Source organism: Budorcas taxicolor, chromosome 1, assembly GCF_023091745.1.
Source record: "Budorcas taxicolor isolate Tak-1 chromosome 1, Takin1.1, whole genome shotgun sequence".
Lineage (NCBI taxonomy): Eukaryota > Metazoa > Chordata > Mammalia > Artiodactyla > Bovidae > Budorcas > Budorcas taxicolor.
In genome coordinates, this window is record NC_068910.1 from 56,480,072 (window position 1) to 56,493,546 (window position 13,475).

At 40.1% G+C, this 13,475-nt stretch overlaps 1 protein-coding gene across 1 annotated transcript in view; it reads right to left on the reverse strand.

Annotated features, from left to right (window-relative positions):
• RBMS3 (RNA binding motif single stranded interacting protein 3) overlaps positions 1–13,475 on the reverse strand; it is a 620,879-nt gene that overhangs the window by 540,050 nt on the left and 67,354 nt on the right. Inside the window, exon 3 of the mRNA XM_052644461.1 lies at positions 1,006–1,064. Coding sequence (XP_052500421.1) covers positions 1,006–1,064 — 59 coding nt within the window. The remainder of the gene's footprint in view (positions 1–1,005; positions 1,065–13,475) is intronic.

Genomic DNA, 13,475 nt, shown 5'->3' on the forward strand with positions numbered 1-13,475 from the left:
TTTTCTTGGTAGTTTCATTTTCAACTAGAAATTGAGCTATTAGATGATAGAAATGTTGTCTTACCACTTTTTGTCTTGTAGTAGCTAAATTCCCAGGGCATTTGTGAGTTTATAGGAGAAAAGGAATGACACTTTTTCTTTAACTGACAAATTGAATCTGACCATTCTCCAATTAAGCCAGGATATACCTGCAGTATTTAAATGTCCCCCAAATTTGTATACATTGCGTTTGTATGAGAAACAGGGGCAATGTTTAGAATGACCTTGTATCCAACATATTTCTTGATGTTGGTGTTATAAAAATGACTGGATTAAAAAAAACAGCAAATAACACATTACAAGAAGCATTCCAACTTTCCAGTAAAAACTGAGTCAAGCAAGACAGACCATTTAGATTTCATGAATAAATGAATGCCACCCTTAAAAGAGTATGGATTCCCAGACATGAAAAATACATGAGCCACAGATATAGTCAAATAACTTCAGAAATATTTCCAGGAAAAGGAAAAAGCCTTGATATGATACAAATTCTGAGATTCCGTGAGATGCTTACAGCTGAGGCTTAGACACAATGGGCCCACCAGTAAATCCATTCCTAGTCAAACAATGTAGCTAAAGCCTTAAACAACAGATAAATGAAAATGTGTTTGGCATGGAAAGTTTTCCCCAGAGTTCTTCATTTTTATATAGGAAATCAATTTGCATCACTGATGATATCATTCAAATCAGACAACCCAGAGTTGTTAGGAGGTAATTTAGCCTTACGCTGAAGCAATTTGATACTTTTTCTGATTTGTGATTTTCATTTTGTTTGTTAATGAAAAAAAAAATTAATGAGCAATGTTACTAGAAACTCAACTCATCAAAGTCCAGGCATCATTATAAACAGTTTGCCGTATACTGTACACAGGGATCCTCATGCAGCTGACGCCCAGGCCTTGCCTGGCAGGAGGCATCAGTGGAACACACAAGTGTGAGCTCACTTACAGATGTCCTGATACATACCTTTGCATTGATTTGTGTTTTTGTCCAGGATTGCCTTTGTGGATACGATTTTTCCATACCTGAAAAAGAGACAGAAAAATCCATGTTATTGTAACTCATTGAAGATACTCAAAACACTGTGATGAACATTGGTGCACACACAGTTAAGCAGGAATAAACCAAGCAAACAAGCTCTGAATCCCCATTTCACAGCTGGATAACCTCTTTTCACCAGCACCTCTTTACAGCTCAAGAACGGGCTTCCTTCCCTCCATAATCATTGGGTTGAACCTTCGAAAATAAACCTGTCAGGCTGTCATAGCTGGCTGAGAGGGGATTGTGTGTGATTGTGATCAAAGCAAATTATACTCTGTGGATTCATGGAAAAATGCACAGAACTTGGAACCAGACTGATCAGTGCCTGTGTCCAGCTCTGGCGCTTAGCTAGCTCTCTGATTCTGAGCAGTTCAGCATAACTTCTCCAAGCCCACTTTCTCATTTGTAAAAATGAGAACTGGAATAATCACCTTGCAGGATTTGCAAGAATGTTACATTGAAATGCTGTCATTCGTAGTAGGTCCTAGGACAAATAGGACTTTTTTTTTTTGCTACTAAAACAGTATTAATTTTACTGTAAGTTAATAGAGGGTAAGAACTGAGTTGTATTCCCCATGCCTAGCGCATCAGTAATAGAAGCTTAACAGAGATCTGCTGTAAATAACAAATGATATAGGTGATCTATGGTGCTTCCTCAATAGCAAAGTTTCTACTATATATATCTAGATACATCATAGCTGTATTATTTCATAACCCTAGCAGAAAATCTACTGTCAGTTTTTTTTAAAGATGGGGCATAAGGGGAATGAGAAAATCTTGTTAAGCCCATTTATGAAGAATAAATGATGAGACAAGATAATTCCTAAAACCTGGTCCTTCTTTAAGATTCCATGAAAGATGCTTCTGTATCAACATAAGACTTGGATAAGTTATAATGCAAATTTAAGTACTAAGTTTATTATGTTCAACATTTCAGGTATGGTCAGAAAATCTCTGGCAAATTTTCCCATAATTTTGTGTTCCTAAAAGAGATCACTTTGCGAACTAACACCCACATAGTGAAAGCTGTGTTCTTCTAGTCGTCATGTACAGTTATGAAAGTTGGATCATAAAGAGGGCTGAGCACCAAAGAGTCGATGCTTTCAAACTGTGGTGCTGGAAGTGACTCTTGAGAGAGTCTCTTGGACTGTAAGGAGACCAAACCAGTCAACCCTAAAAGAAATCAACCCTGAACATTCACTGGAAGGACTGTTGCTGAAGTTCAAATTCCAACACTTTGGCCACGTGATGTGAAGAGTCAACTCACTGGAAAAGACTCTGATGCTGAGAAAGATTGAAGGCAAAAGGAGAAGTTGGAGGCAGAGGATGAGATGATTGAATGCAGCATGGACTCCATGGATGTGAATTTGAGCAACTCTGGGAGATAGTGGAAGACAGAGGAGCCTGGCATGCTACTGTTGCAAAGAGCTGGACACAGCTTAGTAACTGAACATCAACAAAAATAAAGTGTAAGAACATTGGCTAAATATTAAAGACTCCATGTATTAAGAACATAGGTTAAATATGAAAGATTCTGTGTTTAATGAATATTAAACATTCCAATATTTCTTTTGCATTTGTAACCACCTTTTACTAGATCATTGATGCTTTGGAGCATTTCAGTGGTCATTTATTAAAATTCTAGTGTTGAAAATACCATAGTGCTGAGAATGCTTCCCTTGTGGCTCAGCTGGTGTAGAATCCAGCTGCAATGCAGGAGACCTGGGTTCAATCCCTGGATTGGGAAGATCCCCTGGAAAAGAGAAAGGCTACCCACTCTAGTATTCTGGCCTGGAGAATTCCATGGACTTTATAGCCCATGGGGGTTACAAAGAATTGGACATGACTGAGCAACTTTCACTTTGACTCACTTTCACTGTTATTATAATAATACCATCTATAGCCTTGAAAATCATTCCAATAGGAGCTGATCTATTAGTAGGTCACAACAGAAACAGCAATGAGATCAGTAGAAGGGGTCTGCGATGATTCTCATCTACAAGCTCCACCCTTGTTAAGTCAGGTAGAACTGGGCTGGAGCTGTCCAAATCACCCACATAACCCTGAAGCTTCAGCCACTTGTATACTTAGTAACCATTCTTCTCCTGCATCACTATATATAAAACAAAATCAAAGACAGCTAGGGTTGAAAATATCTGTAACTATTTTGCAGAAGAAGAAAATATGTTCTAAAAGATCAGTAATTTGATCAAAATCTCATAATTTGTGAAAGTTAATAGTAGGCATTTGGATATGACCTTTTTGAATTTAGTGCAGTGCTTAAATCTCAGAAACAACAAAATGATCTCTGTTCATTTCCAAGGCAAGTCATTCAACATCACGATAATCCAAGTCCATGCCCCAACCAGGAATGCTGAAGAAGTTGAAGTTGAATGGTTCTATGAAGACCTACAAGACCTTTTAGAACTAACACTCAAAAAAGATGTCCTTTTCATTATAATGGACTGGAATGCAAAAATAGGAAGTCAAGAAATACCTGGAGTAACAGGCAAATTTAGCCTTGGAGTACAGAATGAAGCAGGGCAAAGGCTAATAGAGTTTTGCCAAGAGACCTCACTGGTCATAGCAAACACCCTCTTCCAACAACACAAGAGAAGACTCTATACATGGACATCACCAGATGGTCAACACCAAAACCAGATTGACTATACTCTTTGCAGCCAAAGATGGAGAAGCTCTATACAGTCAGCAAAAACAAGACCAGGAGGTGACTGTGGCTCAGATCATGAACTCCTTATCGTCAAATCCAGCCTTAAATTTAAGAAAGTGGGGAAATCCACTAGACCATTCAGGTATGACCTAAATCAAATCCCTAACGATTATACACTGGAAGTGAGAAATAGATTTAAGGGACTAGATCTGATAGACAGAGTGCCTGAACTATGGACGGAGGTTCGTGACACTGTACAGGAGACAGGGATCAAGACCATTCTGAGAGGGTAACAGGCAGGAAGGCCAGGGGTCTCCAAACAGAGGAAATAGGCTGAAAGTGTCAGACATTTTTATCTCTCTTAAACTCCAGTACTTTGGCCGCCTCATGCGAAGTGTTGACTCATTGGAAAAGACTCTGATGCTGGGAGGGATTGCGGGCAGGAGGAGAAGGGGACGACAGAGGATGAGGTGGCTGGATGGCATCATTGACTCGATGGATGTGAGTCTGAGTGAACTCCGGGAGTTGGTGATGGACAGGGAGGCCTGGCGTGCTGCGATTCATGGGGTCGCAAAGAGTCAGACACGACTGAGCGACTGAACTGAACTGAACTGAAGAGGCAGGAGGAAACAAACCAGCGATATATTTTTCCATCTCTATACAAATTTAAAAGGAGGTTTCTCTTAAAATACTGTGTTGCAATAATGACACCTGGTTTCACCTGAAGTTAACTATTCTCAAACCTTGAGTTAACCAATGCATTTTTCTAATGGAAATATTTGTCTTAAGCTATGTTAATGTACTATGCATTTACCCCAGACTCTGTCTTCAAGTCCGTTCTGCCTAATGGCTCAGAAGCTACTTGGCAAAACATTATGTTATACTCAGATATTGTTTGCCTAATCTATGTAAATGAAACTATTTGTATGGTAATCTGCCTTTCTACAAGCTTCAAGTATGGCCCTGGATGAATCTTCTGGAGCCAAGATTATCCCATACTGCATCTTATGGATGAGGGGCAAGGTGCCATTCTGAGTTTTAAGACATTCCTTTCTTTCATTAACAGACTGCTGGCAACTATATAACATCCAGAGGAAGACTAGCAGGAGGGTACTCTTTCTGCCCCCTTCTGATGCCTATGTCAGAAGATTTCTCTATCGCCTTTATACTTTAATAAAACTTTATTACACAAAGCTCTGAGCGATCAAGCCTCGTCTCTGGCCCTGGATTGAATTCTTCTCCCCTGGAGGCCAAGAATCCGGCGTCTTTTTGTGGGTAGCAACAACCTTTCAATCCCCAAAAAAAGAAATGCTGAAAAGCAAAATGGCTGTCTGAGGAGGCCTTACAAATAGCTGTGAAAAGAAGAGAAGTGAAAAGCAAGGAGAAAAGGAAAGATATACCCATTTGAATGCAGAGTTCCAAAGAATAGCAAGGAGAGATAAGAAAGCCTGCATCAGTATTCAGTGCAAAGAAATAGAGGAAAACTACAGAATGGAAAAAACTAGAGATCTCTTCAAGAAAATTAGAGTACCAAGGGAACATTTCATGCAAAGATGGGCTCATTAAAGGACAGACATGGTATGGACCTAACAGAAGCAGAAGATATTAAGAAGAGGTGGCAAGAATACAGAGAAGAACTATACGAAAAAGACCTTCATGACCCAGGTAATCGTGATGGTGTGTTCACTCACCTAGAGCCAGACATCATGGAATGTGAAGTCAAGTGGGCCTTGACTCGTTCACTACGAACCAAGCTAGTGGAGGTGATGCAATTCCAGTTGAGCTCTTTCAAATCCTAAAAGAGGATACTGTGAAAGTGCTGCACTCAATATGCCAGCAAATTTGGAAAACTCAGCCACAGGACTGTAAAAGGTCAGTTTTCTTCCAATGCCAAAGAAAGGCAATGCCAAAGAATGCTCAAACTACTGCACAATTGTCCACATCTCACACGCTACTAAAGTAATGTCCAAAATTCTCCAAGTGAGGCTTCAGCAATATGTGAACCATGAACTTCCAGATGTTCAGCTTTTTTTAGAAAAGGCAGAGGAACCAGAGATCAAATTGCCAACATCCATTGGATCATCGAAAAAGCAGGAGAGTTCCAGGAAAACATCTGTTTCTGTTTTATTGACTATGGCAAAGCCTTTCACTGTGTGGATCACAATAAACTGTGGACAATTCTGAAAGAGATGGGAATATCAGACCACCCAGCCTGCCTCTTGAGAAACCTGTATGCAGGTCAGGAAGCAACAGTTAGAACTGGACATGGAACAACAGACAGGTTCCAAATAGGAAAAGGAGTACGTCAAGCCTGTATGTTGTCACCCTGCTTATTTAACTTATATGCAGAGTACATCATGAGAAATGCTGGGCTGGAGGAAGCCCAAGCTGAAATCAAGATTGCTGAGAGAAATATCAATAAACTCAGATATGCAGATGACACCACCCTTATGGCAGAAAGTGAAGAAGTACTGAAGAGCTTCTTGATGAAAGTGAAAGAGGAGAGTGGAAACGTTGGCTTAAAACTCAACATTCAGAAAACAAAGATCATGGCATCCGGTCTCATCACTTAATGGCAAATAGATTGGGAAACAATGGAAACCATGGCTGACTTCTATTTGGGGCTCCAAAATCACTGCAGATGGTGATTGTAGCCATGAAGTTAAAAGATCCTTACTCCTTGGAAGAAAAGTTGTTATGACCAACCTAGATAGCATATTAAAAAGCAAAGACATTACTTTTCAATTAAAGTCCGTCTAGTCAAGGCAATGGTTTTTCCAGTAGCCACGCGTGGGTGTGAGAGTTGGACTATAAAGAAAGCTGAGCACTGAAGAATTGATTGCTTTGCACTGTGGTGTTGGAGAGGACTCTTGAGAATCCCTTGGACTGCAAAGAGATCCAACTACTCCATACTAAAGGAGACCAGTCCTGGGTGTTCATTGGAAGGACTGATGTTGAAGCTGAAACTCCAATCGTTTGGCCACCTGACGCGAAGATCAGACTCATTGGAAAATACCCTGATGATGGGAAAGATTGAGGGCAGGAGGAGAAGGGGATGACAGAGGATGAGATGGTTCGATGTCATCACCAACTCAATAGACATGAGTTTGGGCAAACTTCGGGAGTTGGTGATGGACAGGGAGGCCTGGCATGCTGCAGTTTATGGGGTTGCAAAGAGTCAGACACAACTGAGTGACTGAAATGAACTAAATAATGTAGTGTGCAGCTTCTAGAGTAGAAAAGTTACATACATCAATTTTCTTGTTCCATCAACTTTCATGTCTTTAGTGATCCAAATATTTGACATCCAGGGCAATGCAAAGTAGTCATTAGAAGAATATATTGTGGTGACCAACCTCCATGACTCAAATCTCAGTTCAGCCTGGGTATATCTGATTGGCTAAGCAAGTCTTACATGGTCTTTGCATGATTTCATCATCTATCATGATGTAAGTGGAGCTTAAAAGCTCTCAATCGTGTCCGACTTTTTATGATCCCATGGAATGTAGCCTGCCAGGCTCCTCTCTGTCCATGGGATATCCCTGGCAAGAATACTGGAGTGGTTAGCCATGCCCTCCTTTAGGGGATCTTTCCAAGCCAGGGATCAAATCCTCGTCTGGGGTCTCTTACATTAGCAGGCAGATTCTTTATCACTGCAGCACTTGGGAAGCCATCATGGTATAAATTTATCTTTTAATATTGATTTATTTACTTAAAATTGTATATATTTACTTATAAACCTATAAAATGATGACAATAGCCTCTACTCCATAGGGTCGTTGTGAGGGTAAGTGGGATTTACCTAGAGTGTTGATAACACTGGTTGACATACAGAAAGTGCTCATTTAATGTAAGCTTTACTTGCAATAACTTTTTGCTGTTATCTGCAATGTAGAATTATCTCTAGTCTGTCGCAGTCTCGGAAGCAGACAAGTAGTGGAAGGAAGTTAAGGTTCTCTCCCAAATGACAGCTTGAAACTACTACTGGGAATTTCCTGATGGTCCAGGAGTGAAGAATCTGTCTTACAATGCAGGGGGCATGGGTTCAATCCCTGATCAAGGAACTAAAATACCACATGCCGTGGGGCAACTAAACCCACATGCCACAACTCCTGAGCCCACACACTCTAGTGCCTGTATGACACCACTAGAGAGCCTACATGCCACCACAAAGGTCCAGCACAACCAAAAAACCCCCCCAAACAACAAAACAAAACAAAATATTGCTATTTAGACTGTCAAAACCTTCCACAAAAAAAACTTCTCAGGCAGCTACTTGCTGAAAGGATAATTTACATTTATAATTAATGTTGATCTTATTTTAATCTTTGGGATTTTATTAACTAGGCTCTTGATATATTTAAACATGCAATTACTCATATGTTCAATTTATTGTTGGTGTTTATCACTATCGAATGTCTATTAACCCATTTTTTTAACTTGTGGATTTTTATTGAGCAGGGATGTAAATAAATACTGTCCAGTGGAGAACATAACCTTAAGGTTACAGTTTACTGCCCTGTTGCTGCTGCTGCTAACTCGCTTCAGTCGTGTCTGACTCTATGGGAACCCATAGACTTGACTATGCAGCCCACCAGGCTCCGCCGTCCCTGGGATTCTCCAGGCAAGAACATTGGAGTGGGTTGTCATTTCCTTCTCCAATATATGAAAGTGAAAAGTGAAAGTGAAGTCGCTCAGTCGTGTCCAACTTTTAGCGACCCCATGGACTGCAGCGCACCAGGCTCCTCCGTCCATGTGATTTTCCAGGCAGGAGTACTGGAATGGGGTGCCATTGCCTTAACATTAATTCAGTTCAGTTAGTTCAGTCACTCAGTCGTGACCAACTCTTCACGACCACATGGACCACAGCACGCCAGGCCTCGCTGTCCATCACCAGCTCCCAGAGTTTACTCAAACTCATATCCACTGAGTCAGTGATGCCATCCAACCATCTCATCTTCTGTCGTCCCCTTCTCCCACTGCCCTCACTCTTTCCCAGCATCAGGGTATTTTCCAATGAGTCAACTATTCGCATCAGGTGGCCAAACGGTGGGAGTTTCAGCTTCAACATCAGTCCTTTAGGATGGTCTCCTTTAGGATGGACTGGTTGGATCTCCTTGCAGTCCAAGGGACTCTCAAGAGTCTTCTCCAACACCACAGTTCATAAGCATCTATTCTTCAGCGCTCAGCTTTCTTCACAGTCCAACTCTCACACCCATACATGACTATAGGAAAAACCATAGCCTTGACTAGACAGACCTTTGTTGACAAAGTAATGTATTTGCTTTTTAATATGCTATCTAGGTTGGTCATAACTTTCCTTCCAAGGAGTAAGGATCTTTTAACTTCATGGCTGCAGTCACCATCTGCAGTGATTTTGAAGCCCCCAAATATAAAGTCAGCCACTGTTTCCCCATGTATTTGCCACGAAGTGATGGGACCAGATGCCATGATCTTCGTTTTCTGAATGTTGAATTTTAAGCCAACGTTTCCACTCTCCTCTTTCCCTTTCATCAAGAAGCTCTTCAGTACTTCTTCACTTTCTGCCATAAGGGTGGTGTCATCTGCATATCTGACGTTATTGATATTTCTCTCGGCAATCTTGATTCCAGCTTGGGCTTCCTCCAGCCCAACATTTCTCATGATGTACTCTGCATATAAGTTAAATAAGCAGGGTGACAACATACAGGCTTGACGTACTCCTTTTCCTATTTGGAACCAGTCTGTTGTTCCATGCCCAGTTCTAACTGTTGCTTCCTGACCTGCATACAGGTTTCTCAAGAGGCAGGCTGGGTGGTCTGATATTCCCATCTCTTTCAGAATTGTCCACAGTTTATTGTGATCCACACAGTGAAAGGCTTTGCCATAGTCAATAAAACAGAAACAGATGTTTTCCTGGAACTCTCCTGCTTTTTCGATGATCCAATGGATGTTGGCAATTTGATCTCTGGTTCTTCTGCCTTTTCTAAAAAAAGCTGAACATCTGGAAGTTCATGGTTCACATATTGCTGAAGCCTCACTTGGAGAATTTTGGGCATTACTTTAGTAGCGTGTGAGATGAGGACAATTGTGCAGTAGTTTGAGCATTCTTTGGCTTTGCTTTTCTTTGGGATTGGAAGAAAACTGACTTTTTCCAGTCCTGTGGCCACTGCTGAGTTTTCCAAATTTGCTGGCATATTGAGTGCAGCACTTTCACAGTATCCTCTTTTAGGATTTGAAAGAGCTCAACTGGAATTGCATCACCTCCACTAGCTTGGTTCGTAGTGAACGAGTCAAGGCCCACTTGACTTCACATTCCATGATGTCTGGCTCTAGGTGAGTGAACACACCATCACAATTACCTGGTCGTGAAGGTCTTTTTGTATAGTTCTTCTCTGTATTCTTGCCACCTCTTCTTAATATCTTCTGCTTCTGTTAGGTCCATAACATGTCTGTCCTTTAATGAGCCCATCTTTGCATGAAATGTTCCCTTGGTATCTCTAATTTTCTTGAAGAGATCTCTAGTCTTTCCCATTCTATAGTTTTCTTCTATTTCTTTGCATTGAATACTGATGCAGGCTTTCTTATCTCTCCTTGCTATTCTTTGGAACTCTGCATTCAAATGGGTATATCTTTCCTTTTCTCCTTGCTTTTCACTTCTCTTCTTTTCACAGCTATTTGTAAGGCCTCCTCAGACAGCCATTTTGTTTTTTTACATTTCTTTTTCTTGGGAATGATCTTGATCCCTGTCTCCTGTACAATGTCACAAACCTCCATCCATAGTTCATCAGGCAGTCTGTCTATCAGATCTAGTCCCTCACCTCCAGTGTATAATCATAAGGGATTTGATTTAGGTCATACCTGAATGGTCTAGTGGTTTTTCCCACTTTCTTAAGTTCAAGGCTGAATTTGGCAATGAGGAGTTCATGATCTGAGCCACAGATCTGAGTCAGCTCCCGGTCTTGTTTTTGCTGACTGTATAGAGCCTCTCCATCTTTGCCTGCAAAGAATATAGTCAATCTGATTTTTGTGTTGACCATCTGGTGATGTCCATGTGTAGAGCCTTCTCTTGGGTTGTTGGAAGAGGGTGTTTGCTATGACCTGTGTGTTCTCTTGGCAAAACTCTATTAGCCTTTCCCCTGCTACACTCTGTACTCCAAGGCCAAATTTTCCTGTACGTCAACCAATATTCTTATCCCAATGTTCCTTTGAAAGAAAGTGAAAGTGTTAGTCGCTCAGTTTAGTCTGACTGTTTGCAGCCCTGTGGACTGTAGCCCACCAGGCTCCTCTGTCCATGGGATTCTTAGGCAAGAATACTAGACTGGGTTGCCATGCCCTCCTCCAGGGTATCTTCCCCATCCAGGGATCGATCACAGGTCTCCTGCACTGTAGACAGATTCTTTACCATCTGAGCCACCAGGGAAGCCCAATATTCCTTTACAAAATACGTATTGATATTTAGGTTTTCAAATGCTCTTTGAACTGGCTTTAAAACCTTGTATGTATACAGCCCCATCCCCCCCTCCAAATTCTTAATCCTTCACCTTCCCCAACCCTGGAGCACAGAAACACAACCTCGCTTAACAGCTTTATTTCACCCTAAGAGTTTTTCCTTTAGGAAAATAGCCAGGACTGTAATATAATCTTTGAATAGTGTGTTAGACAATAGTTAAAAGTACGTATCCCCATACACATTAACTACAGTAGGTTTACTAGATTTGGACTATTCAGGCAAGTGAACATTTGCAGAACTGTACATATCTTAGAGAATAAAACAAAAAAGGAGAAGAAAGGGAACATCTGCAGAAATTTCCCCCCGACACAAAGCACCCATCAATACAATATGAGAGAAGCAAAATCCAGAGGAAGAAAAAGAAGTTAGAGCATTTATAACCATCTCACATCAGGCACACAAACCCTTAAGACAAAAATCCTTCTTAATTGCTTTCGAAAGCTACTCCTGAAATTTTCATGTAAGTACCCTCCAAATTAAAATTTAGCTCTGTCTTTTAAAGAGCAAATTGAAAATTACTGTATCTCAGTGAATTCTCTCCGACAATGAGACTTTTAACCTATGATATACCTTCCATCCTATATTATATACCTATAACACTTTTACATGGAAGACTTCTCTTTCATTAAATGTATCAACAGTACATGGGAAGAATCAATTTCAGTTTTTTACATCCCCAAGACAAAATGCTTGCTCATAGAAAACATTTGTGACTCTTTTATCAAGCAACATTTTTTTAATTTATTTTTTAATTGGAGGAAAGTTGCTTTACAATGTTATAATGATTTCTGCCATACAACAACACAAATCAGCCATAATTATACATATAGCACCTCCTTCCTCTCACCCCTCCCACCCCTCTAGATTTCTTAAAAATATAAATATAATTTATAATTCAGAAAGTATTACAATACTACCATACATGGAAAACATAATCACACACACACACACACACACACACCAGAAAGCAAAGTATGCTATTTCTTGGCTTCCCCTGTTCCTAATTACTCTCTAGATGAGAATTTCCAGTGGAGCAGAATCACAAAATCCTTGAACACAACAGCTTAATTTAGCTTCTACTCTGACTAGAGTTACAGGAATTCCAGTCCTTGGCTCAGCTACAAGATTCTGTATCAACAATTATTTCTTAAAGCCAGAATATGCTTTAAACAACAAGAGTGGGTATTTAATGGGCCATTGGTTCTAGTTCATGTCTGAACTCTCACAGTGACAAACAGGTACTTTCTGCATGACTGGTCTTGTACCCTCTGTGCCCTGCAAAGTCAACTCCTAATGTAGGTAAATCAAGTTTAGACTACATGGGGGAAGAGACCTAAAGCCATCATAAAGACAAAAGTCATCCATGTAATATACTTGTGAAGAATTATATTAAATAACTCTTACTGATGTCTTGTCAAAGTAATGTAAAAACTACTGCCTATAATACATCTTTATACACCTTGAAAAAAATTATTTCTCAGATAAAATTACTCTTAAACTTACATTTTATTACTTATTTGTGTTCAGAATTTTTTTTTTTTTAACTACCACCCACAAGTGGAAAGCAAAATCTGATATTAGAGGAAAAAATGTGACCGAGTTACTGAACAATGCCTGGAAATAGACATCTCAGCAGGGTCCCCAATTCTCTTTTCTATATTTTCATTTCCTGTAGCTAGAAGAGATAAAATACTACCCATAGTCAACTTCCTGGGGTTTCAGCTTCTTGGGGGAAACAAATAAATGAACATGCTTTTTTACCCTAATTCTTTCCATCTGGGCTCACTGCCTTCTCCAGCTAGTATGGGAAGCAGCTCATGCAGCATTGCAGGGCATCTTTTAACATAAAAATTAAACTGTGCATCATATCTATAAAGTCACCAAATGTCCTGAGTACATCCTCCACACACAGCTCAGTCCCAAAACATCGTGTTTATAGCTGAGAGGACTCTGCAAATCACAAACAGAAGCCAATTGCAACAACTACCCACTTACTATAATCTGAGGTTCCACAACCAAGTTTTATAAATTCATACACTGTCTATCAACTCTTCAAAACAAGTTTATCCAAACCCATCAAGACAGATTTTACATTTAATTTTTTAAAGAAATAGTCTGTTCTTTTTGTCATTTACTCCCATTCTTGAATAGCATGACAGTGATTTGTTGATACCCTTGATTATTCCACATATGAGCCTAATTTAAACTAACAGCATCTTTTATTTTTCAAAA